This window comes from Natrix helvetica (genome assembly GCF_964273705.1).
Source record: "Natrix helvetica genome assembly, chromosome: 5".
NCBI lineage: Eukaryota > Metazoa > Chordata > Lepidosauria > Squamata > Natricidae > Natrix > Natrix helvetica.
Genome location: NC_138551.1, coordinates 46,548,157 through 46,575,617, shown reverse-complemented (window position 1 = coordinate 46,575,617; position 27,461 = coordinate 46,548,157). Strand labels below are relative to the sequence as shown.

The 27,461-nt window shown below is 39.6% G+C and overlaps 1 protein-coding gene across 1 annotated transcript in view; it reads right to left on the bottom strand.

Annotated features, from left to right (window-relative positions):
* INPP5D (inositol polyphosphate-5-phosphatase D) overlaps nucleotides 1–27,461 on the bottom strand; it is a 106,959-nt gene that overhangs the window by 50,611 nt on the left and 28,887 nt on the right. Inside the window, exons 2-4 of the mRNA XM_081954054.1 lie at nucleotides 25,844–25,979; nucleotides 20,835–20,898; nucleotides 6,833–6,983 (exon numbers count right to left, since the gene is read on the bottom strand). Of these exons, the coding sequence (XP_081810180.1) occupies nucleotides 6,833–6,983; nucleotides 20,835–20,898; nucleotides 25,844–25,979 (351 nt within the window). The remainder of the gene's footprint in view (nucleotides 1–6,832; nucleotides 6,984–20,834; nucleotides 20,899–25,843; nucleotides 25,980–27,461) is intronic.

Below are 27,461 nucleotides of genomic sequence, written 5' to 3'. Positions count from 1 at the left end.
TAATAATAATAATAATAATAATAATAATAATAATAATAATAATAATAATAATAATAATAATAATAATAATAATAATAATAATAAATATTTATTTCTTAGCCGCACCCTCTCCCGAAGGACTCGGGGCGGCGTACAACAAAACATAGGAAATAAATATATCGACATACATATAACAAAACATATACCAAGACATATATACGACATATACAAGGAGGAGGTGAACTGATAGATAAAAACAAGTAAAAACACAATGTTTAAAAACCCCTAAATAAATTGAATATAATTAAAATACCCCAAATAAAAAACCCGTCAGGAGCGATATAGTTGGATCAAAGTTGAGCCAGGCCAGCAACTTGAAAAAGGTGGGTCTTGAGCTTTACACGAAAGGAGCGGAGGTCAGAGGTATTCCTAATATCCGGGGGGAGGTCATTCCACAGGGCTGGGCCCGCCACAGAGAAGGCTCTACTCCTAGGCGCCGCCCCTCGACACTGTCTGGTGGACGGCACCTGGAGGAGGCCCTCTCTGTGCGAGCGGATTGGTCGCAGGGATGTATGGGGCAGAATATGATCCCGCAAGTAACTAGGTCCTAAGCCATGGAGCGCTTTAAAGATTGTTATCAAAACCTTGAAACGCACCCGATAGACCACAGGAAGCCAGTGCAGCTCGCGCAGGAATGGTGCCACATGGGAGTACCTAGTACTCCCCATAATTACCCGCGCGGCTGCGTTCTGGACCAACTGTAGCCTCCGGGTGCATTTTGAGGGAAGCCCCATGTAGAGAGCGTTACAGTAGTCCAAGCGAGACGTCACCAGCGCATGAGTGACTGTGCGTAAGGCGTCCCGGTCCAGTAGGGGGCGCAATTGGTGCACCAGGCGAACCTGGTGGAACGCCCCCCTTGCCACGGCTGTCACATGGTCATCCATGGACAGCCGGGCATCCAGGAGGACGCCCAAATTGCGCGCCCGCTCCACGGGGGCAAGTTGAATGCCCCCGATGGCCAATGATGGAATTAATTGGCTGAACCGGGGAGCCGGTACCCACAGCCACTCCGTCTTGGAGGGGTTGAGTTTGAGTCGGTTGTCATCCATCCAGATCCGTACGGCTTCCACACACCGGGACATCACTTCGATGGCCTCGTTGGGGTGGTTCGGGGTGGAAAAGTACAGCTGAGTATCATCAGCATACAGATGGTATCCCACCCCGAAACCACGGATGATCTCACCCAGCAGCTTCATATATGTGTTGAACAGGAGTGGCGAGAGGACCGACCTCTGTGGCACCCCACAAGTAAGGGGGCGTAGGGTCGACCTCTCCTCCCCTGCCAACACACGCTGCGTCCGGCCAGAAAGGTAGGAGCCGAACCACCGCAAAACGGTGCCCCGGACCCCCAACCCCTCCAGCCGGCGCAGCAGGATACCATGGTCGATGGTATCAAAAGCCGCCAAGAGGTCTAATAGGACCAGGATAGAGGAACAACCTCTGTCTCTGGCCCTCCAGAGATCATCCACCAACGCGACCAAGGCCGTCTCCGTGCTGTGACCGGGCGGAAGCCGGACTGGCGCGGGTCTAGATAATCATTTTCCTCCAGATGCCGTGGAAACTGGTAGGCCACCACACTCTCTACAACCTTCGCCAAAAAGGGAAGGTTGGAGACAGGACGATAATTGGCCAGCTCCAAAGGATCCAGGGAAGGCTTCTTGAGCAAGGGTCTCACCACCGCCTCTTTCAAGGCGGCCGGGAGAGACCCCTCGCTCAGCGAGGCGTTCACTAGGTCCAGGAGCCAGTCTCGTGTAACCCCCCAGGATGCCAGTACAAGCCAGGAGGGGCACGGGTCCAATAAACATGTGGTGGGTCGCAGTCGTCCACGCATTCTGTCCAAATCCTCGATGGCAACCAAGTCAAACTCCTCCCAGGTCGATTCCTCAAGACTCGCCACGGACGTCTCCATTGGACCACTAACAGGGACCCAATCCTTCCGAATTTGAGCGATTTTATCCTGCAGATATTTCCCAAATTCCTCTGCTCTACCCTGTAGAGGGGCCTCCCGCGGCCTCTGATACAAGAGGGAGCGGGACACCCGAAACAGGGCGGCAGGGCAGTTCTCTGCGGATGCAATGAGAGTGGCACAATATTGGCATTTGGCCACTCTCAATGCCACAAGGTACGTCCTTAAATGGGCTCGTGCCTGTGTTCGATCAAGTTCGGAACGAGAGGATCTCCAACGACTCTCTAGACGTCTCTTGCGGCATTTCATCACCCTCAGCTCCTCGGTAAACCAAGGGGCCAGGGTGGATCGTTGCCGCCGGAGAGGCCGCAAAGGCGCCACCCGGTTCAAGGCCCCGGAAGTCGGATTATTCCACGCGACCACCAGGTCCTCTACCCGGGGGCGGGTCAAGGTTACAGGAGGTGGCCCAAGCTCCGTCTGGAACCTATCTGGTTCCATCAGGCGCCTGGGGCGGAACCATCTAGTGCTTTCCGGTTCCGCCTCCCCGCAGCGGGAGGTAGCACCAGGGAAGTCAAGACGAAGGAGTGAGTGATCTGACCATGACAGGGGAGTGATGGTTAAGTCCCCTCCTCCCAGATCACTCAACCACTGGCCAGAGACAAAAACGAGGTCCAGAGTGTGTCCTCCCTCGTGTGTCGGGCCCTGAATCATTTGAGTCAGGTCCATGGCTGTCATGGAAGCCATGAACTCCCGAACCCCCTCTGATGCTTCTCCCATCGATGGCAGGTTAAAATCCCCCATCACTAAAAGTTTGGGGGTCTCAACCGCCACCGATGCGATCAGCTCGAGGAGTTCAGGCAGGGCCGCTGATGTATAGCGAGGAGCCAGGTATACTATCAGCAGGCCCAACTGTCTCCCAGGGCCCCATTTCACAACAAGGGATTCACATCCGGACGTCTGTGGCGCAGTAGACTCCCTCGGCTCTAAGTCCTCCCGAATAATTACTGCCACCCCACCGCCCCTTCCCTGGGCCCGGGGCTGATGAAATGCTCGGTAGCCTGGTGGGCACATTTCCACGAGGGGAAGACCTCCCTCGTGGCCCAACCAGGTCTCCGTTATTCCCGCGAGGTCCGGCTCCCCCTCTAAAATTAGATCGTGAATGAGGGGGGCCTTGTTAACAACGGACCTCGCATTGCATAACAACAGCCTCAGGCCCTGGGTCTGTAACTCTTGACCACCTAGACCGCGGGGATTGGTACAAGCGACCGGGTGTAACCAGCAACCACGGTCTCCCAACCGACTATAAGTTCTTAATCTGTCCTCGTATCTGCCCCTCCCTGCGACCGTTGGAATTAAAGAGCCCTGTATAGGAATGATATCCTCCCCCTCCTCCTCCCTTCCGCTCCTTCTGCTCACGACCACACCTGGAGGCCCAGCTCTCACATCGCTCCTGATCTGACCCACCCGCCCCCGCCCCCCCACCCTGGAGCCCCCTAAAAAGGATAGAAAACATTTCATTAAAAACCCCCTAAGTTTGCGCTTCCTCCACCTCTCTGGGTTCACAAACCCGTCATCAAGGTGGGCCCCGGAGGGGGCAAAGGGCCATGCCTGCGAGAGGGGTGATTCCCGGAGCTGGAGCAAGTCCGACCTCGAATACGTAATGGTAAAAAGCTATGACAAAGTCAGGGTGCTGTTGATGTTAAAATCAATAAGCCAGGATCTAATGGGAGGAAAGAAATGTCCACGATCACAACTAGGTGGGAAGATCTTATGTTGGCCAGGTGATCGGTTGGAAGATGGATGGTAAATAAATAGATGGAGGCCTGGGTGCGGTCCATTATGGGCGGAAGAGGGCAGATAGTTTGTAGTAGCTAGTTGTTATAAAATAGCAGATGGCGAGGGTGGGAGGGGGAGAGGTAGTAGGAGTAGCCCGGCAGGTGAAATGCCATAAGTCATAAATAGCAGGAAGTCAGCAGGATACCAGATGTTAAGCGGGCAGATTATAGTCATCAGGGGCACCTGGGCACAAGCCATGGCAGGTAGTTTGCAAAAGGACAGTAGATCTTAGTCTGCCAGGTGGGGGGGGGGGGGCAATAGATCTTAGTCTGCCAGGTGGGGGGGGCTCCTGCCTGTTTCCAGGACAGGCCCTGTTCTGCCCCTACTGCAGAAGCCCTGTTCTGCCCCTCTTCCCCTTTCTGCCTGGTTCCAGCACACAGCACAGCTATATTCTATAGCATTCTATATTCTATAGCATTCTCATTTATTTCTCATTTATGATTGCATATAGAAGCTTAAAAAGACCATAATGTCAGTTTCTTCATAACTAATGATTTCATAGTTGACCATGCAGTAAGAAGCAATTGATTTTAGACCTCTCCTCAAACCAATGGGTGAAATAGAAATGATGACTGCACCAGTTGCATATAAGAGTTGTGTGATAGGTCTACCAGTCAAGTTTGGAGGAAGACGTTCTAATTTTCTGAGATGTGCCCCATAACATTAACATAGAAATTAAATAAAAAGGGACTAGAATATAACTTTGCTTTATACCCTTATAAGTAGGTACCAGGCCAGAAAAATATCTTGGCTCTCAAGTCTTATTTGGATAAGTAACGTTATGCCCTAATACCGGGAAGCCCTAATAAGTATCAACAGAAGATCTCTCCAGTTTCAACCGCAATCATCCATTGGAAACTAAGTTGAAGATTGTTTTAAAAACAATTAAAGCCATATATCCCAAGTTGGAATCTATATTTCTTAGTTAGATGTTGTAAGGCTAAGCATTCGTCCATGACTGATCTCTCTATCATGATCCCAGCTGGCTTTTCTGACCAGTCAATGAATTTTCAGTAAAGATTCCTATGTGCAAGGATCTATAATTCAATGGCATAAAATATGACTGAATCTGAAGAAAGAAACTTTAACAGACAAATGAAAGCTAACATTACGTATTGTTTAAAAATCTGAAGCTCACTTCATCAGATGCATTACCTAGATGGACTGGTGCAGATTTAAATTTAGATGAGCATGCAGGGAGAAAAAAAAGAAAAGAAAATTGTTTTATACAGATGCAGGTTCCATGAGGGACAGTGGAATTAATAGTCTAGATCAGTGTTTCTCAAACTTGGCGACTTTAAGTCCTGTGGACTTCAACTCCCAGAATTCCCCAGCCAGCTATGCTGGCTGGGGGATTCTGGGAGTTGAAGTCCACAGGACTTAAAGTCGCCAAGTTTGAGAAACACTGGTCTAGATGCAAAGGATATGCAACAAGTAGTCGCACAAAGTTGTGCCTATGAAGGCATCAGGGGAAACACAACCTTCAAAAATGGGGCCTAATAAGCAAGAAGTGGAAATCAGAAATAAAGATAAACTATTGTTGAAATTAAAGACTTTTGAATATTGAATTGTAAGGGTTAAAGGGTGTGTGGAAAATAAAAGCAGAAAGGAAAGAAGATTAGAAGGTATAAAAATAGAGAGTCAGGTGGGCAAAGTGGGGTGGAGTACAGATGTTTGGCCATGAAGGAAAAATGAGCCACCACAAGGAAGGAAAGGAATAAATGGGTACCGTAAAACAAACAATTAAAAAAAAATCAAACTGACAAAGCAGATCTTTTTCTTTCCTGCAGCAGGAAAACGTAAAGAGAAGAAATTGGAGGTTTTATTTTTGAGCTGTTGACGCAACAGATTCCCCTTTTTCCAGCAAACAGTATGCCCAAGGATGGGTTTGGTCACCTGCTTTAGAGGCAAGACTTTAGTTTCTAACAGCTCTAGCATCTCTACATTGTGATTAAAGGTTTCTTTCTGTTTTAATCACTTGTATTTCCACCCAGCTGTTGGAATAATATTAATAGAAAAATCTATTAATATGTACAGCCACAAGATCGCTATTATTTTAATTGGGATTTCCCTGGGAGAGAGAGGGAAGAGTATTACTGAAGACTCCCATCTGGATGACGCCATGGCACCAGCATGTTAAAAGGACTATGTGTAAGAACCAGAACAACTACATAGGACTCACATGGAAACCAGTTCTCCAATTCAGGATTAGTCTGATTTAGGTTGAGGCTAGGGCTGTGTCAGATGTATAATCTTGTGAGCATCTGAAACATAGTTAAAGTCTTTCTCCTCTGAAAAGTTTTGTACATTATAATTAGAATTATATATGCTGTTTTCATCTGTTTGCTGTTAATTGGAATTTAATTGGAATTCTATTGCTTTAACTTTGTTTTGGAGTTTTAACTTTGTAAACCATTAGAAGAGTATATTGCCAAATATGTTTCTACTGTCATGTCAGAAGAAGCAAGACAGAAACTTCAAGTGCTTGCATACATCTAAAATGTACTACCAGAGAAACTTTAAAAATTTATTAAAAGCAGTATTAAATTGGTATCAGTTTGACAGTATGAATGGTGAAGAGAATAATCTACACACACAGTACAATTCAAAAGTAAAAATAAACATTTAAAATAAAATTATGGTTTAGCTTGGTATTTATAACTAAAAGGAAGACAATACTCCAAAACTAGTAGAGCAATAGATCTTCTTGCGTTATTTTATTATATTTTTGACACATAACAGGGAAATACCTCAACGTATATAATTAGAAGATTAATAAAATGCTTTGCATTTTCCCAGGGCATTCTCTACTGTTTGAAGGACAGGATGAGATAATATTCTTGAATTATATTCATTATGGTTGGTTGATTGATAGGCAGTGTTCTGTTTCAAAGAATTGTTAAAGATGTGTATAGTAAGGGATAAAGTTAAGTATTCAACAGTCCTTAATTCAAAAGGTCAATTCAATTCCACTGTAAAATTGAGTACTTCCTACAAATTGGCAACTTTAGATTAGTAATAATGTAAATTACTATTTTTTGAACATCTTACCCAAGTCTTCTTCTAGATCATCTGTTGTCTCCTCTTCTTCATGTGGGACTGGGAATTTAAGGCTCCGGACCAGTCCCATGTTCTCTTTCTTGTAAAATGCTATCAGTTCATCTAGGGTGTTGAAATATTGCACTGGAACACCTTCACATGCCTAAAGGTGCGATAGATAGATAGATGATGATAGATAGATAGATAGATAGATAGATAGATAGATAGATAGATAGATAGATAGATAGATAGGGAGGGAGGGAGGGAGGGAGGGAGGGAGGTACATCCATCAAATATTGCTGTAGATTTTCAACCAAATAAGTAGTAGTTAATAAGACACTTAGCAATACATTAAAGCCCAGCATTTCTTTTTAAATAAACCTTTCCCCATATTTTCAGCCACAGTTAGGTTTTTTAACAATTTTACGTCTAAGCAGGAATTCTTATTAAGTGCTTCCTTTGGATCCTAAAGCCCATTCTTCATATTCTTCCTCTGTTTTTCTTCTGCCTACATTTTCCTTACTGTACTTGTAGATTGATCCCCAAAAGAGATTTAAACAATGGATAATTAAAACAGAGAGATGAGCACCATATAAATTTAATAAACAATAATAACTAATTTGGTTTAATTTATTAGTCACATTACTTTAAGGTATGTATGCTGTATCAGTAAGTGACTCATTTTATTTCCTGGTCTCTTTCATCCAGACCAGTGTCAGATACCATGCTAAAAACCACAGAAGCTGATCGTGCGGTTTCCAATCCAAAGGGAAAAATAACCCCTCTTTGTTTTGAAAGATGAATGGCATTAAGCAAGACTATTTTACAGGTACCCTTAGCAAGATCACAGGCACATCTTGTCTGTAGATGTGTTTCACTTCATCAGTGCAAATTCTGCATTCTCTCTCCTCCCCACCTGCCAGTCTCAGCTTCAGTGGAGACTCTTTAAGGTTGCTGCATGCAACCTAATTTCATTTTAATGTATGCCAATTGGTGTGCATTCAAAGTGACAATAAAGTCTATTCTATTCTATGCTGTACTGTGCTGTTCTCTTCTATTCTATTGCCAACTGTTTTTTATTCTAGCCACTTAAAGAAAGGAAAGGTGATTGTGTTCTTTCTAAATGGGACAATAACACAACTAGTTCTTTTCTGACATAAGAATTAGTCAATCTTTTTGCACCAGGGCTGCATCTTAAACTGTTTGACTGTTCAGGACCTCAGAAGGTAGCAGTGATACTGGATGAGCTTAGAGGGAAGATAAATGAACGTTTAGCTCACCCATGCTTCTTTGGGTTGAGATAGACAAAAGATGGTTAACAAGTTTGACTGTATTTTGATAAAAAGTGGAAATTTGGATATCCGCAGATTGGCAGCATGACCTTTGAGCATTTAGGATGCAAAAAAAGATGCTGAGATGTGTGCATGCTCGTGTGTGCAGGTTGTCTGTTGTTCGCTCTGGGCTAGATGAGGTGAAGCATCTCATCTACTGTACCTCTTTAGGTTTTAACTGGTTGGGAATAGCAGCTGAAACAGTTGCATGTCTTGGTGTTCCAGGAAGAGCAAATCATGCACAGTTTTCCATTTTAGCTGAGCTTCAGTTTATATCTGCAAGCACAGCTATTTACTGTTTCATACCCCCCCCCCACACTCCATTGTCGCTTCCTCTCTATTTTTATTTTCCATTTTCAAATACTAACTGCTTCAATTCTTTGTAATTATGATTCAGATAGAAACAACTTCCTCATTTTTTCTTCACTTTTTTTTAAAGATTCAAAATGATCTGATGATTTAAAAAAAAGACCACTAGCTTTTGGACCTAGAGAAGACAAATGTACCAATTAAAGTTTCACTCAGTTTATTAATTAATTCCATTTAATTTATTTATTTATTTCAAACATTTTGTGTAACATGTTAATCTATATGACTTTTAATTTTTTTTACACTTTCATTGTTAGGCTTCACACAGATCATTACTTGAACTCTTTTGCTCAGATTTAATTAATCATTTAAGGATCATTATTCCTAGGAAAATATTCTTCTTAGGAACTCTGAATACTTCCGATTGTAAAATATAGATACAGTAATGGCATTAATAGATGGTTGAAAATATCTATGGAGCTATATGGAAGCAAAAAGGCTATGAATATGAATATCTCCTCATAACTGATATGTATTCTGAGAAGGATGTTAATTCTACCTAGTTATTATAAACCAGTTGTTAAATTATAGATTAATTGTGATGGAATGGTCAAATGGTCTCCCTTTTAAATGTAAAACTTTCTTAAGAAGGTTTAGTTTTAAATTACATCATTGGATAAGGTAAGAGGTACAAAGGTAAGAGTAACAAGTCAGCCATAAAGAATGTGGAATCAGGAAAGAGAGCATGATGGTTAGGAAAAAGCCTTACGACTTAATTCAGTTTTTAACATTTTTTTAAAAACCAGCAGTGTTGGTTGCTTCTCCAAGGACTTAGTGGGACTTGAGTGGGGGGAGAGAAAAGGGCATAGAGTTGTCATCCTGTTTTATTATTTTAATTGGAATGCTTGGTCTCAGGTTCTTTGTGTTTGATCCTGGTCTTAAATTATTTATCCCTTTGTTTTTAATCATCTAATTTCCCATTTGTTTTGTTTAATACTCTGCTTAATAATGTCTTGCAAACTTTTGACAATAATTGTTTGAGTAAATTTAATTTTTAGTACTTTTAAAAAATGATGTTCTACTACCCATCAACTGTGCAGTCTTTCTCAACAGGAAATTGACTGTGGCTTCCCGGTTCATTCCAATATGTTTCCAAGTGACTTGGAAATATTAAAAAAAGATTGTGTTGATATCTTTCAAACATTGATAGAATATCAGCGTGTTAAACTAGCTGATATTCTATACATATTCCTTCCTATAATAGCTGCATTTTTCCTAAGGGGTGAATTTTGGTGATTGTCTCTTATTAATTTCTCCCTAGAAAACATTAAAGTGAAGCCTGATTGATCCAGTATTTGCTCAGGGATGCCCATAAGCAGAACATAATCACAATAGCAGTTTCTGTCTTACAATCCTCTTGGAGTATAAGATGCCCTGAAGTATAAGATGCACATAGCTTTTGGGGAGGAAAACAAGAAAAAAAAATCAACCTCTGCCTCCCAGCAATTTCCCTCCTTGCAGCAAACAGCATGTTTCAGTTTCAATTTCAATTTCAGCACAGCCTGATTAGCACAAGCAGCTGACTGTTGGTTGAATCAGCCTCTTCAAGCTGCAGGGATTGCCATAGCTTATTGCTGCCTTAGAGCCTCCATTTTCAGCCTCCGCATGCCCTGTTTTTGGCCTCTGCACACCCCATTTTCTGCCCGTTCCAGGCAGTAGGGATCGGAATGGGTGGAAAATGGGGCACGCGGAGGCCGAAAATGGAGCGCATGGAGGCAGCAATAGGCAATGGCAATCCCTTCAGCCTGAAACAGGATGGTTGGGAGGCCAATCCAACCGACTATCAGCTGCTTATGGTAATCACAAGCTGTGTTGAAGCTGAAACTGAAACAGGCTCTTTACTATTTGCTACAAGGAGGCAAATTGCTGTGAGGCAGAGGCCAAAGGTTGTGGGCTGGTGGGTGGGCAAGGCTACATTCGGTGTATAAGACGCACCCATATTTTCCCCCTCTTTTAGGGGGGGAGTGTGTCTTATACTCCAAAAAATACAATAATTGTCACAACTAGGAACTAATGACAGCATTCCCTATTAATTTGTCTAATCTCCTTTTAAAAAGGCTTGAATATCATCTGAGCAATGTTTATGTTTAGGTTTTTTTTTTCCTCACCCAGGAAAAAAGATTGAAAGGATTAGCCAGAGACAAGGATTTGCCGAGGGAGGTCCATTTGGAGGTTCCTTTCATGTCCCTAACAGGAGCTGGAGTGAAGAACAAGAGCTCAACCCCACCCAAAGCAGTTCTTGGGTCTAGAACGCGGGCTTGCTAGCCTCCTGCCTAGCATTCCAATCACTTCAGCCACTGTGCTCCTATGTTTAGTTTATACCTAATTACTTTTTGAAGTAATAGTAACCCCTTAGATATGAGATGCCTTTCAAATTTGGACTCTATTGACCCTAGTTTACTATTATTATGGCATTAGGAAAAGAGATAAGAAGCTTTTAAAAATAATTATAAATGGAATGTTATTGTACCTTTTAAAATTATGTAATAGTTGTGATTTCGAGTTTATGGGATGCTTGTTATATTTTACTGAGTGGTGATTAAAACCATTTGTTTTACTAAGTGGATTTGTTTTGTATTATTTTTCTGACAATAACTTTGCCCCCCAAGCAATTCTGCAATAGAACAATACATGAATGAATTCCAATTTAACAACAGTTGGTGGAATCCAATGGAACACCTTTTGTTGGTAGAGGTTTTTTCAATAAGAAAAAGAGAAATAACACCTTGAACTTGTGTTATATTGCACTATTCTGTGTAACTTAGGATATATATCATCTTGACTGACCATGTCAGTGAAATTTCAGATAGAACTGTCTCTCCATCCAAATCTATTGTTGCAATTTTCAGTAATTAAAATCCATTGCAAGAAAGCAGCCTTGCCAGTAGAATGTTGAAAGAAGCAAAATCTACTAATGGAGTTTCAGGTATGTCTTTTATCTGTTCCTTGAGAAATCATCCATCATTGTTGCACAGAAAGCAACAGTGGAAATAATATTAAACGTAAAACATATAAGAAGTTGTCATGAGAAATGAAATTAACCCTCCTTCTCTTAATATTTCCATCGTGGCTATTTATCAGCCTCTGGACAAAGTGGATTATTAAAGATTGCGACAATATCCAATCAACCTATACATACAGTATATACCAGTGTTGGTGAACTTTTTGGGCACAGAGTGCCAAAACAGGAGCACGCACGGGGGGGGGGAGGGAAACACCGTAAACCAAAAGAGCAGTTCCCTGGCATGCGCATGCACGCCAGTTACCTGGTCTACTGATTTCTGGCATGCCATGTGCGCATGAAAACCAGTTGGCCAGTGTGCATGCATGCATCGGAAACTGGAAGCTCAGTTTCCCGGCACATGCATGCGTGCCAGGTAGCTGCTCTTCTAGTTTCTGGTGCTCCCACATGCACAAAGACCAGCTGGTCGGCATGTATGTGTGCGCTGGAACCCGGAAGAGTGACGGCTGTCATGCCCCGGAGAGATGGCTTTGTGTGCCACTTCTGGCACGCATGCCAAAGGTTCGCCATCACTGGTATATACACTTATACAGACTTGTTTTTGGTTTTATGAAATAGTTTTTTGAAATGAGGATCAGAAATAGAAACAAGCAGTTTGCACAGAAGTGAGAAATAACCACAGAAAACAATCTGGAACACCAGCTGAAGTCCATAAAAGTCACTATCAGAAGATGAAAGTTCCTGGGCAGCTTCTTCTTTTCTTTCTATTACTGACTTGGCACATAAATGGTTCAGTAATACTAAGTTTAAGAATAAGTCTGTGAGCTTAAAATAAATCAGGCTATCCAAAATAAAAACCTATTAACTGTTCTTCGGTGCTCCTTTAGGTCAAATAGATCGAAGACTTTGAAGTTCCACATTTATCACTTTACTAAGAAAACAACTAGATAAACCATGTAGAGAGGGAGTAAAAGTGCCATGGAGAAGAGTGATTTGGTGTGAGGTGGAGTAGGTAGATAAGTGATTTAGGTGCTTTTCATCAGTTAAAGCTGGTGATGCATAATTTATAGTCCAGTAAAATTGCCTGCCTATCTTATCTAATGCTACAATGAATGAGGCTACTGCAATGCATTGTTCCTATCAGGAGGCTGAGTTCGATCCTAGGTAGCAGCAGATATGTCTTTCTCTGGGCGAGAAAATATCTGCTGTGAGCTCCACATAGGTATCAGGAAAGGCATCCGGCCAGTAAACGCTCAGCTCCATTCAGTCACCCATGCTCCACCCCGATGCAAAGGATTACAGGGTTGTTAAAACCAAAAAAAATGCAGTGTTCCTAGGGGTTCTCCTGGTAGAATTAGGTAAAAAGCAGCAGCTAAATGTTAAGAGCTAGGGACAAGAAAAACATGTATCTATAGTACTTAACCAAATATATTAATTCCTTCATTTCTTCAAAATATATAATTCAAAGTATAATTTTTCTCTTTTTCACATTTATAATCTAGGACTAGGATATCAGCAGATACGTTGTGTCTTCTGCTCATAGTGTTACTTTTGTGAGGCAATAAAGAAAACCAACTGTAGCTATTTAGATGTTTACTGTTTTTTTCTGTTTCAACTGGCATGGAATTAGATAAAAAGAACCTAAAGCTGAAACCATTAAGGTGAAACAAATATTTTTTTTATCCCCATTCTGAAATTAGTTTGGTAATTTCTGTGGAATTGATAGAGAACAAATCCCCTATAAAATGGCCAGGATAAAGTCACACTGGCAGATTTTCATGAAATTTATTTTAGTCTTCCCTAAAACCACACTCAAGTAGTAGTGTACAATTTGGGAATAATTTATGCTAAGTCTCTTCTGACTTTTGGCTAACTTGACTTGCAACTCTACTTCAATAACTCCCTCCCCCAATGAAAAGGAATGAAATTGAAGGTCACTGAAGCCTTCGGAGCACTTAAAACGACACTCCGAGCAAACCGGAAGTGACTTCCGGTTTGCTTGGAGTGTCGTTTTGACTGCTTCGAGGCTTCAGGGAAGCCTCCTGAAGGTCCCTGAAGCCTCCGGAGGGCTTCTGAGGGGGCGGGGGCGGCTGTTTTCGCTCTCCCCATGCTCCTATAAAACCTCTGGAGCCCTGGGAGGGCGAAAAAAGCATGCAAAAATGGGGGGGGTCTCACCTGAAGTATGCGCATGCTCGCTGGGGGGGGTCACACATTGCATTATGGGTATGGCATGCCTGCACACGATCCCCCTGCGCTCCCCCCATTTATGGCACGCAAGCAAAAAAAAGGTTCACCGTCGCTGTGATAGGGAGAATATATAAATTTCTCCTGAAGCATAAAATGGAAGAGGAAATCGTGAAAGAACAAATGATAAAATGGGCACAGAACTTTGGCTATAATATTGAATTGGATAAATGGAAAAAATTGGGGGGAACAAACTTAAAAATGACACTATCAGTTGCATACAAGGAAAATCAGTACAAAATGTTTTACAGATGGCACCTGACACCAACAAGGTTAGCTAAAATCTCAACAAATACCTCCCCAAAATTCTGGAAATGTGAATCAATACATGGAACATACTACCACTTATGGTGGACCTGTGAGGAGGCTAACAATTTTTGGAAAAGGATCAAAAAGTGGCTAGAGGTAATAACAGGTGTTAAAATAGAATGGAAACCTGAAGTTTTTTTTATTAGGAATAATGACTGTGAAATGTAAAAAAGAAATTTAGTATTTAATATTACATATAATTTCGGCGGCAAGGGTTGCCTTTGCCCAGAAATGAAAAAACAAATTAATTCCAAGCGAAGATGAAATAATAAGAAAAGTTATGGACTGTGCTGAAATGGACAAATTAACAAAAGAAATCCAGGGAAAAGAAGAAACAGAATACTACCAGATATGGGATAAATGGTATAGGTGGATGGAGGAAAGAAACAAGGATCAATGAAGGAAGACAACAAAGCCCAGAAATAGTAGTTTAAGGAGAATTAACACATATATATGTATCCAAGTGGTTTAAATTTACTAGAGGTAATCAGCCAATATAGCAGACAGAGGAGTAAGATAAGAGGGTTAAGAATGGTGAAATGCAAATGAATTTCATAAATTTAGAGGTTGTATAGTCCACACTCAGACTCAACACTTTATTTGTTGTATGGGAGAACAAGGTATATGCCTTGGATGGCGAACCTACGGCATGCGTGCCACAGGTGGCATACAGAGCCATTTGTCAGGGCATGCAAGTGCGCATGCCCGTGCTGGCCAGCTAAGTTCAGCCTTTTTTTAAACCATTTTTTGCCCTCCCCAGGCCCCAGAGGCTTTATAAGAGCCTGGGGAGGGTGAAAAGAACCTTCCCTCCCCCCAGAGGCCATCTGGAGATTTCAGGAGCTTCCCTGAAGCCTCTGGAGCACAAAAAAACGGCCCTATGAGCAAACAGGAAGTTCGGGAACGGACTTCCGGTTTGCTTGCAGGGTCGGTTTAAGCCCTCCGGAGGCTTCAGGGACCTTCAGGAGGCTTCCCTGAAGCCTCGTGACTTCAGGTTTGCTTGGAGAGTCATTTTCTGCCCTTTGGAGGCTTCAGGGAAGGCTCCTGAAGGTCCCTGAAGCCTCTGGAGAGCCTCCGGGGGGACAGGGAGGCTGTTTTTGCCCTCCCCAGGCTCCTATAAAGCCTCTGGAGCCTGGAGAGGGCGACAAAAGCATGGAAAAATGGGGGGACCGCCTCTCATGCGCGCATGCGCACTGGGGGTTTGCACATTGCATTATGGGTGTGGCATGCTCCCGCACGACCCCCCCCTGTGCTCCCCCCCATGGCACGCAAGCCAAAAAAGGTTCGCCATTGCTGGTATATGCCATTATTATAAGTTCTAAAATGTGCAGCGTATTATATTATCAGTACACACCAGTTACATTTATATTGGCCTCCTGTGATGAACTGGAGATGAATTAGTAACAGATGACATTAATAACAGAGATGACATTAGTTATGTTTTGATCTACAGATTAGTTTATGGTGCTTTGCTAGCCATCAAGACAATATTTTTTTAAAAAAGGAGCATTTAATGTCTACCTTCTCCAACATAATGCCTTTCAGATGTGTTGAACTACAAATGCCATCACTGGACAAAGCCGCTATGGATGGACCACTCAATTACCCTTGTATGGATGGACCACTCAATTACCCTTGTACCCCAAATCCTTGTTTTTCAGAGTAAAGTACTCCTTTGAAAATAAGAAAATACCATTACGAAGTAGCCACAACAAACAAACCACCTCAAACTAATCAAGGTTGGAAAAATAAGCTTTTTCTTACTTGTTATCATCCGTTATATATATATATCCCGTTATCACAAATTAAAATGGAAACAAATCCACTATACCTGCCATAGGAATGGCAAAATTTGAAGTTTGCTTCAGAGCACCCCCAGGCCCAGAGGTAGGAGACCAGGTCACTCCTACCCCCTTATGAGATCTGACAAGGCAGACTCTGTGGCCAGCAGTCCGAATTTTAAAATAATTTCGAATATACAATTAACCGAATCAAAATAAGATAATTCCAATAAATTGAATAAATTCAATACCTCAAAGAGCCAAACTAGTGCTTGGACCAAGAGACTGAGAGGAAACTGGGAGCCAATAGGGAAGGAAGGATACTTTAAGAAAATTCCCTCAGTCTCTGGACCAATCAGGCTGTGACTAAACCTAGCTGTAGCCCCTCCCGCCATATCTACAGGCAAAGAAACGTTTATAACATTTCTTGTCCCTCTACTTCTTCATCTCTCAAAAGCTTCCCTGAGAATCAAAACTTTAGCTTGCCACTTCCCCTGCTTACTTGTTAACAACCATTGCAAAGAACCATTATTCTCTACATTCCTGCTGTGTCAATAATCGCTTGTAATTGAAGTGATTGAATCTGATAGTAATTTTCTTAGCCTGCTGCAATGTCTTCTTTACTCTTTCAGCACATTCAAAAAAGTTGAATTTAATATTGTGTGCATTCTATTAGATTAAGGTTTTCAAAGCCTGACAAAATGTCAGATCATATAAGTAAAAAAAATAAACCATTAGTTCTAAGTTGTGCCCTGGTATGCACTCACATGGGCAAATGTAGGGATAGCATGCATTCTGGGCTGGATCCTGAATTAGCCATAATTAGCATAGGACTATAAAAGTTTAATTCAAATAGGATTAAATCTGTATCTGCACCAATATTCTTGATTGCTGCTGTTAACAACAAACAAGTTAGATTGGGCTAGATTAAAAGAAAGTTAAACGCAGAGAGTGACATTGTTCCTACCTAGCCTATATTCTCTACAACAGCTCACAGGAGATCTGACACACTCTGTATCCTCTGCACAGCTCAAATCTGTTGGTGACGTCAGTAAGGCCAGTTGCAGGAAATGCAGAATATAGTTCAAGTTACCACTTGTCACACTAGAGGAACACATTATTTCTACAAAGGGCTAGGGAAAAAAGTCAGATCGTTGCTGTTGGCTAATTTTTGTTCGCGCAGCATAAATTTTATAGATACCGTACTTTATAGTTCTTGTAATGTATTTTGTATATTTTCTTTTTTAAAAATAAATAATTTTTATTAAATGTTTTGATCTTTAAAAATAGGGAAGACACAGCAAAGAAAAAAAACACAATAAGACAAAACAAAACACAGAACATACATAACAATATACAGTAATTTTACAGCTTTCTCTATCGGTTTTCCTTCTTAGCTTTTATAATTCTCCCTTCTGCATTGCCTTCCTCTCACTATAACCTTGTGCTATAATTTAGCAAACGTAGTATTAACACTTATAATAGTATTCATTATTTATATCTCCGTACGTATATTTGTATTCTCTATTTTCTGTCTTGGCTTTTGTTTTCTAGCCACTTGTACATTTTATTCCATACTTTATAGAAGTCCGATTCTCCTCTTTCTTTTAGCTCTATTGTCATTTTATCCATTTCTGCGCATTCGAGTATTTTCCTGATTGTAGTTTCATCTGAGGGTGTATTGATTTTTTTCCCAGTTTTGTGCGAAGGCAATCCTGGTTGCAGTGAGTATGTGTATATGTATTTTGCATATTTTCAATTTCACATAATTTAAACCTTATATAACTAAAATACTACTACTTTGCTTATTCCCACAAATAATTTACAGGTCCTATTTCTTACATTAGAATTTATCAAAATGTTTAACAGACTAACTTATTATGCAACATCCCCCCCCCCACCCCTGATATTAGAGGGAAATCCATCCTGTCATGTCATTAACCTTTTAGTAAGGTTCACAGAAAGTAATAGTACTAAGTAATATTTACTGGAAGCTGGAAGCCAACTACTTCCTGTGTGATAAGAAAGCACAATCACACCACTCACTTGGAGCTTCCTCAGATCAACAAGGATCCTGGTTATTGGGCTGCTTTTCAGACTATGCATCACTTTCCTATTACACACACTTATGGTCTCAGAGGCAAAGAAAAATGAAGAATGACCAGATGCTCAAAATGAGCCCATGGTTTTGCCTCCCTGCATACAACCCTAATGTCCTGAGATCAATTAGTGATGAAGAACAAAAAGAAAAGACCTCTTTGCCAAAATATGACATAGCAACAATGAATGAAGGGCTTATGGCTAATGCTAAATAAAAGAATTGTTTCAGGATATGAGCATGAGAGGCATTTAGCCTGTGTTAGGCTACTCATCTTATGTAACCTTGGATTGCAAATTATGCTTTCTTCCTCTAGATATCATGATGCAAGGAAAGGACTCTGCTATAAAAGCTAAAAAAATCCAGTCTTGAACATAACATAAAAAGTACTATGGTGATACTGAAGCCTTAAAGAAGTTAAAACCAATTGTGCATAGCTTTTAAACAGGCAAACTAATTTGAAGTAGGAACAGATACACAGATATACATTTAACACTCTAACTACAAAAATGTTCTAGGGTCCACATAAAAGACCCTCTCCTCCGACAGTCTGGGAACTTCTTACTCCATAAGTTGTGGATTTAGAGAACTCTTGTCGTTGCCTATATTTACTGGGAAAGCTGGGAATTGAAATTCAAGTAAAGGTTTTTCACCCAACCTTAGAATAATGCTTCTTCTCTGTCCTCAGAAGAATAATTCAGCAAGAAATCTTGGCCATCTGGAAGCCTTTCCAGAAGAGAAGGAAATTCCATCTTGGAATCAGAATCCAAACAGAATGACTGCCACCGTCCTAGGCTAGTACGTCCTGCTCAGAGCACCAACGCAACAGAACAAGATTTTTCAGAAACCCAACATTTTGGCCCCAGATACAGGTAATCCTTGATGTACAACAATTTATTTAGTGATCATTTGAAGTTACAACAGCACTGAAAAAAGTGACTTCTTACCATTTTTCACACTTAACGACTGGTGCAACATGATATAAATTTGGCACCTGGCAACTAGCCTGCAATGTGATCACCATTTGTAGCCTTCACAACAGCTTCCAACAAGCAAAGTCAATGAGGGAAGCCAGGTTCACCTAACAACCACGAGTTGCTTAACAACTTCAGCAATTCGCTTACCAACTGTGAGAAAAGAGGTGGTAAAACAACTTAACAACTGTCCCGCTTAGCAATGGAGGTTGTTACAAAAGTTTTGTTTGTCAGTTGAGGGCTACTGGTAAAGGATTTCAGATTAATTTCTCCCAAAAAAGCAGAGTTTAGTGCAAAGATCATATGTCACTGTGGTAACCAAATATACACAGACAGATCAGCTGCAAAGAATTTCTATATATTTAGAACTATTGACCTCACAAGTCCATCTCTGTAACAATTTTTAGTATTATCAAAACATTGTTTTGGTGACTGTTCCAAAGCACTTCTGCTTGGTGGGCATATAAAGATGAATACCATGCAGTAACTTTATAATCAAGTACAGCATCACAACTCAATGCTCATGTGTGTTCCTGTGAAATAAGCAGGATGGGTATGAAAAGTTCCTTGTGTCTAAATGCAAAAGTACTTTGCATTTAGGAGTTACAGTAGGGTATCTGCGCCAAGCCATGGGACAATGCTGCAGCAGTATAAGGACTGAGAATTTCTACTGCTTACAGTCTGGTAACTAACAACTCTGCAGCTTTGCAGAAATAAATATTTCAAACTATTGTGTAATTATTCAGAGTTGCTCACTTGTTTAGATGTAAACTGAAATACAGGCAAGAAAAAAGCCCTAACATATATTATTATTATTTTTGCTCTGTATGTCTTCCTCTTGCCTGAGAGCAAAAGAAAACATGAAGAAAACATTGGAAAGCAAATGTTGCTACTTTATAACCCTTATTAGTGGGGATATTTCTGGATTGAAATAAACATGTAACTGGTTTAATTGGTTTACAGAAATACAGTGCGGGGGGACGGGGACGGAGGGTGGACTCCAAAAACAAAAGATAAGTAGAATAGCAAGAACAGGATTGAAAGAATGCTATAAGATGTACAAGTAAGCCAGATGTTTTATTAGAAAAAATATTGCTGCAGATTCATAGCTGTGAATGACATCCAAGAACCAATAATGCCATATAAGACAAAATGTTTCAGAAGCCTGCTTCACTTATTCTGATTATGAAAATACTGGAAGATTTTAATAAACAAAATTGTTCACCAAATAATTGCCAAACAGCAACATCTAAGGGACGGAGAAGGGAGATAAAAGTCGCATCACACTAATACAATGGAAGGACCACCCTTTTTGTTTATGCATTGTGGACTTTGTTCAGGTATGAAAGAAGTGGTGTTTCCATCACAACAATGTGGCACAGCTTTTATGGGTCGGACAACGGCAATGGATTGTTCAGACCACTCTACAGCCAACGCCCCCCCCCCGGCCTCCAAAATGGTTGAGGGCGAGGAAGGATAAACAGTCAGATATTACCCACCCCCATACTTTGAAATTGTGTTTGATACAAACAGCACCTACTTTAGCACTGGCTTGAAAAATAGGTTCTGTTCTAGGTTGAAAAAATATATAAAGGCGACCTACATCACCCATGTTTAGATGTTGACTGAAAGTGAACTGAATGAAAGGATAGCTAAGATACTGCAGCTTTTTATGTCGCCTATTTTCAAAACAGAACCTCAAGATACTTTCAGTCATCCAAACAAGAAGACAGAAAAGGAGGCAGAGTCTGATTAGCTTGGGAGAAGGCAGAAACTGATCCTTGTGCTCCGCTAAGCAGACTTTCAGTATCAGAACCAGGGCTTGTAAGTGATGTGAAACAGGTGCCTATGTTGCATACAAGCCTTTATTTTGCGGAAAGAAAGTTAAGTTTCTCTGCTGACTTCATAGAAGAGAGCAGATACAGGAAAAGCATTCAACTTAGGCTTACCTGGATCACTAGTTTATTTTCTTTATTTGGTAGAATCCTGTAGGTATATACGCAGTTCCGATACCTGGAATACATGAGGAGAAAACCTTAAAATAGTTCAGAAAGAAAAAAAATCATCCTGGGAAACCATCCAATATTCTCAACAGTCCTCAGATTTGTTTATAAGGTCTGCATCTACACTAGCTTTCCATATGAAAGGTTTCTGTCAGTTCTCAGACACTATACTTTTAGTTCTGTCTTGCCGATAGCCAATAGCAGTCTATTGCTAAAGGTTTTTGTCCTTTAAAACCCCCTCTTTTTGTGAAACAAAAGTCTTGTCAAACATCTTTCTTTCCACGACGTAAGAAAACCTAGACTATTTTAGTACAGTACTGTAGTATTTTGATCTGAAAAGATTTCAGTCTTGATATTTATTTCTATTTTTTCCTTACATACTTGTAAAAATAAACCTGAAGATTCATATTAATATTTTGTCTCCGAGAACATTATTTTTTTAAAGAATAGAAATTCCCAAAGTTTAATAGATTCATAGGATGAATTTCAAGCTTGTTTTAATTTTTTTAAAATCAAAATATTTATAATATTAGACAGTACACACAAAACATCTCTGGACATGTGTATCCTGCTTTTTTTTAATTTCTGACCACAAAATCTTTTCCAATCTTTTTAAGAGCAGTTGTCAAATTAAACTATCAAAGAATGCTTGGAAAAGTATTACAGTGAAAATCAGCTGACAAAGCCATTTTTCACTCGGCTTTAAAGGAAGAGAAAGTAGTTGCGTCTGGTTGTACATACACAGCCTGAGTCACAGAATCAGTCATCAGTGTATCATTGTATATCTGTGGCTCCACGGTGTGCATAATTATGGCACATGCATTCAAATCCTTTACAACCATGAAACGGAGCATGGCTCTTGACACAAATTGCTTGGCTTCCACTGGCTGGATTGGATTCACACTTTTGTCCAATTAAGAACTCTCTCCAGTTGGAGTGTTTGCTGATGCTTCAGCTGCTTAAGCAAATTGTGCGCTGAATAAATGCCAAAGGTGCACTGAATAAATGGCAAAAATGACATATATTGGGTTTCAAACTGCCAGATTTGCAATCTGCATTTTTAGTTTAAGTTGCTGAAGATTCATTGACTGCATTTCCACCAGTGGTTACCAAGATTGTTTATTAAATGCAAATGTATGCCTTCAAAGTTAATAATGCCACAGGATTGCTCACAGAAAGCTGATTTTGGCTTGTTTCTTTGGCACCTATTATGCCAAGTGCCAATGATTTCAACCTATTTGTATACACACAAATACACACACACACACACACACACCTCCCTTTCATGGATTGATTTAGGTTTATTTTTTTCTGATAAACATGTCATAGAATATATCCCTAACAATATAATCCAAATAACTTTTAAAAGTTTCCTAATATGTGAGTGATACTACTTTTCTATTGCATTCATTAATAATCACATTTTATATTCTCTTTATTTTTACTTATAAATCTGAGTTAACTCTTCTTTATCTTAAATAATGATTTTCCATTGTAAGGGGAATGACCTTACTAGGGAAAGATTTGTGTTTGCATTATATTCATATTCTGGTAAAACCCAAGAGACATCTGCTATGTCTCACTTTGATCTGGTAGCAATATTCATAGTGTGGCTAAAAATCTAAGGGCCTTGTGTCTTATATCTGTACAGTTAAGATGTTTAATGGAAATGAAGTTTAAGTAGAGAAAGTAGGAAACTTCCTGTTTCAGAAGAAAAAAGCAGAGAGCAGGATTGCTTTGTATAAATTTCATTAAATGTGAATTCATTCATAACTTTTAAAAAATGCCGGTAGATAACGATTAATTGGCCATGCTTCATGAAAAATGTTTCAAGTCGCAATTTTAGGAAAAGTTGCAATTTCTCAGAGGAGAAAAATAAAAATTGGGAAATGATATTGGTTTAGAAATAACAAATAATGTTAGTCTCTTTCATAAAACTCTGAATGAGGGAAGGTAATACTCTATATCTCTATTTCTATCTATCTCTATTTCAAGGTCTAGCTCTCCATCCATCTATCCATCCATTCACACACACAGATTGTAAAAAATGACCAGAATCTGATTAAAGGATTAAGCCCAGGATGTTGGCTTTGGTTCTTCTCAGAGCCATGAGTTTCTATGATCTGCCAGGATCTGATAGGGTTGAGCAGAAATGTCTGTATATTTTTAAGTAATAGAGCTGTTTGTTCATGATAACAATTTCACAATACACTATTATATATTCCATCGAAGGAAAGAACACTAAATATTAAAACACATAACATATTTCCTTATTATAAATAAAGGTAAATCACTAAATTGATGGCAAAGTTTTATCATTCTATAAGAGGACACCTTTTAAACACTTGCCATTAAATAAATAGACAATGAGCAAATATTTCCTTTATAAACGATAATGTAATGTATAGATTTTGTCATTTTTCATCTGCGAAACTCTCTGAGAATAGAGCATTAAGAGTAGTGATGGGATAAATACCTTGAAAAAGTGGAACTGAAATGTAGATAAAATGTTCTTTTCAACCTCTAGCGAAGCTGAAGAGGCATTCCTGCCATGTTTAAAACTGAATTTAGAACATTATTTTGACTTTACTTGGTTTCACTTGAAAAAAGACCATCAAAAATTCAGATGATACAAATGTATATATAATCTGTAACTTTTAGTTTAATTTTTTTTTAAAAGTCTAATACCTTTTTCCCATGGTAAATTGACATTATGAGGGAAACCCAACTTTAAAAATGTGAACAAAGATGGTGATATTAAAAAAATGGATGGAAATGGGGATATTGATTTTGGACCAACTGATACATTGTGTTAAAAATTCATCATCTATCAGGTGGTCCAAAGTATATATCAGTTATTGAAATATTTACAGGTACAATATTTGCTAACAACATTATTTGGACTAGCAGCATTTTCAGCTTCTGAGACATCTGAAATAATAGAACAAATTGTTAATTCCATCAAACTTTAAAAAAAATTATTAATTTTTGTAGATATTTGTTTTATCAATAACTCAATTTGATATGCAGGTGCTAAGAAAAGAGTGGAATAAAGAATTAGAGTTCCTATATTGTCTAGCCAACAGGAGAATGTCTTAACTTCTATAGCAAGAGGGTCAATGGACCTCAAATTACAACTCACATAACAAAATATTAGAAGGTATTGATTTCCATTACATTTGTATAGAAAAGAATTGTGAACACCAGCATTTTGTTGGAGATGTAATAAGGATAATATTTTTTTAACACATATGTTTTTACAAGGTCCTATACTTACTAGGTTTTGGGAGTAAGTAGTGCATTATATAAACATGATTGTGTGACAAAAGCTAACATTTTAGAGTACAATATTCTCTTGAACTACATACCTAGTATATGGAATTTGACAGCTGGTCAACTAAATGGATTTCCATGTTCATAGTTTAACTAAAACACAGATATTGCAGCATTGGACAAATAAATGTACAGTCCCTTTCACTCAATGGATTGAAAACCTGACTGACATCTATGAGTGGATTGCCTGTATAAGCTTTGTATGAACAGTGAAATACAAAGACACATTTATACAAAATCCAGCAAACTAAAAATATGTTATATAAATGGTTTAGAAATATATACTTATTGAATAATATTTAAATTAGATAAATATATATAACCATGATGTCGAACATATGTATGGCACATGTGTCAAAGGTGGCACGCAGAGCTCTCTCTGTCACCCCAGCTCAGCTCCACCATGCATGTATGCGCACCTCCCACTGACCAGTTGGTTTTTGGGTTTGCTGCACATTTGACGGGGGCGGGCCACATGCGAGGCGGTTGCATCTGCAGGCACGGATTATTGTTTAATTGTTTCAATGGATGGCTATAATTTTGCTGTAAAATGTATGGGTCTGCTTAAGAAAGATACTATTTCTTAATAGTATCATAATAGAACTATGACCAACTCCAGTGGAAATGTGAGTTGATCTCACTCATAATTTGGAGGTTTTATTTGGAATTAATCAGTTGTTCATTGAGAAAAGTATTTTAAAGGCTACCCTACTGAGGATGAATATTTTCAGTCATAAATCATTGAATTTCTTCCTGTAGAGTGCAGTGGAAAAGAAAACATTACTGGCAAAAATGCAAATTTTATGCATAATTTTCTCATTAAATTGTGTGTGAGGATCTCTATGTATGAACAGTTTTGAATTAGAACTGGTTTTTGATTATTCCTTGTTCTTCACATTACGCATAACAAAAATTGCACAACTACAAGGAGGAGGCACTTTTGCCACTTAGATTTTACTGAACTTCTGCACCCAGGAAATCTTGAAGGATATAGTTTGCCTATCCTGCTACTGCTGAGTTACATCATTTATATTAACTGACTTTCTATATAATTGGAAATAAATGGTCTGGAAATAAAAGAATGTTTTTCTTCAGATCTTTTCCTATATTCCCAGGTATATAGTCCACCAGCATACCCCCCCCCAAAGCAATATCTCATTGATCTAAGGTAAATAAAGCCAACATCCTTTATCAGGTTTTTTCATACAAAGTATGTATCATTACATCAATCACACTTCAGTTCCTAAGAAAATTCAATCCCTGGGTACTAAATCTAGTGCTTATTCTGACCACAGTTTGCTAAAATCAAAATAACAAGATGAAATCTTATGGATAACTCCATAAATGTTCTAAAATTACCCTTTTACTACTGCCTACCTTTAAATATGTTTATTAAGAAATTTATTTTACCATATTTATGGTGAATGTGTTAGCATTTTTTTCAGATAATTTATTCTATAACAGCACTTATTTGGCCAAGTACTTTTAATGCTCCTTCCACATTCTTAACTGTCATCACCCATCATATAAAGGCAAGATCCTGCTTCCAATTCTCTGTGAATTAAATCAGTAAAAGAGCAGGTGAACTGAGGCAAAAAAACAACAACAACAGCCATACTTACAGCAAACAGAGGGCGTAAGCTGAAGAGATAGATTCACTGGCCCTGACTAGAAAACTTCCATCCTTGCCTACTTTAGAAAGTAAGTCCTCAGCTTTTGAACGAGTGATGCTTCCATGGTACCAGCACTGATCCATGCCTTCGATTTAAAAAAGAGAAAACCCAACATAAAAAATAAAATTTAAATTGAAGAAACATTAACTACTCAGCAGTTAAGATCCCAAAGCTGTCTGTTCACAGAGCTCAGCAGCTGCTTGCAACTCACTCAGCTTCCTGTTTAATGGTGCCGAGAGAGAAAGGAAACAGAGCAGAGAACTTCCTCATACAAATTAAGCCGAATGAAATGGGCCAACCACACACACCTCCCCATTCACTCTCTCAGTGCAACTCTACGGTACTGCCTTCACCAAGTAGTTGGGATTCCATCTTAGTTCTTCCTTTTAACTTTGCAGAAATTTGAAAGGATTCATTTATCCTTGCTCACATTGCCCCTAAATGAAATTGTCATTAATGAAACATGACAGTCTAATTTCTTCAGATCCTCTGCTTCTATTTTCCTTGCTCCTCATCTATTATAGTTGATTTGCAATGTGAGCTTTCATAGAGCAAGAGGAGAGAACATTAAGTCTCCAGGGATATCAGTAGGAGCTAATTGTGGCTAGTGGTTCTTGATTGTGCTGGAAGAGTTTAACCTGCTGGTAAAGGATACACCATCTTTGAATATCTTAGGGCATTCTGGCTTCTGTGCTAACTTTAGATTATCCTAAATAATGGATCAATACTTGGATGATCTGAAGAAAAAACCCTGACTCTGCACTTCTGGGAAATGCCAGCAAGAGAAAATAAGCGTCCCAGTATTTATGACAGAATGAATATAGTTTCTGATATAAGTCAATTAGACTGAAGCATTTTCTCTGGTGTTGAGAATCCATGAATCTATTCCTTCAATAATTGTGCTGGTTCCTACTCCCTTTGCCTTTATAACTGCAGCAAACATACATGTCCTTTGCTAGAACTTTGATTAGTAACTGATTTTTGTACAGATTTTTTCTTATGCTGCTGAACTTGGTTTGTTTTGCATTTCTCATTTTAAGCATTGTTAGCTGTCTTGAGAGCTCAAATGGAGTAGAAAGAATAGCTGAAGAAGCTTCTTGGATGAGAAGCAAAATGTTTTCAAAGAAAAGCCTGAAAGCGCAACTGCCTCTTGAAAAAGCACCTTTGGGACAACTATGACCTGGATGACTGAGAATCTCCATAGACGTAGGATAAAATAATATTAAAAAGGCATATGATTTTTTTTACTGGGTTCCTGGTAGTATTCATATCTCCAAATATGTGGTCTAAAATTTCCTGTAAAACCCTTTCTCTCTAATCTAGAGGAAGCTTTGTTGTTGTCCTCAGCAATTCACAGGGCAGGTTGGGCTCTATATTTATCATTGCCTCTGATTTTGCTGACGTGAAGAATAGCAGGTTGACCAAAGCTCTTGCTCCAGTGTTTCTCCTCCAGTTGGTTGTTCATTGCAGCATCCCTTTGTTTTACAAACTACCTCAAAGGGATTTAGCAGTAGGCCAGTTTATTTAGGTGCCAAGATAACTACTACAGATTATTTTTGGAACATCG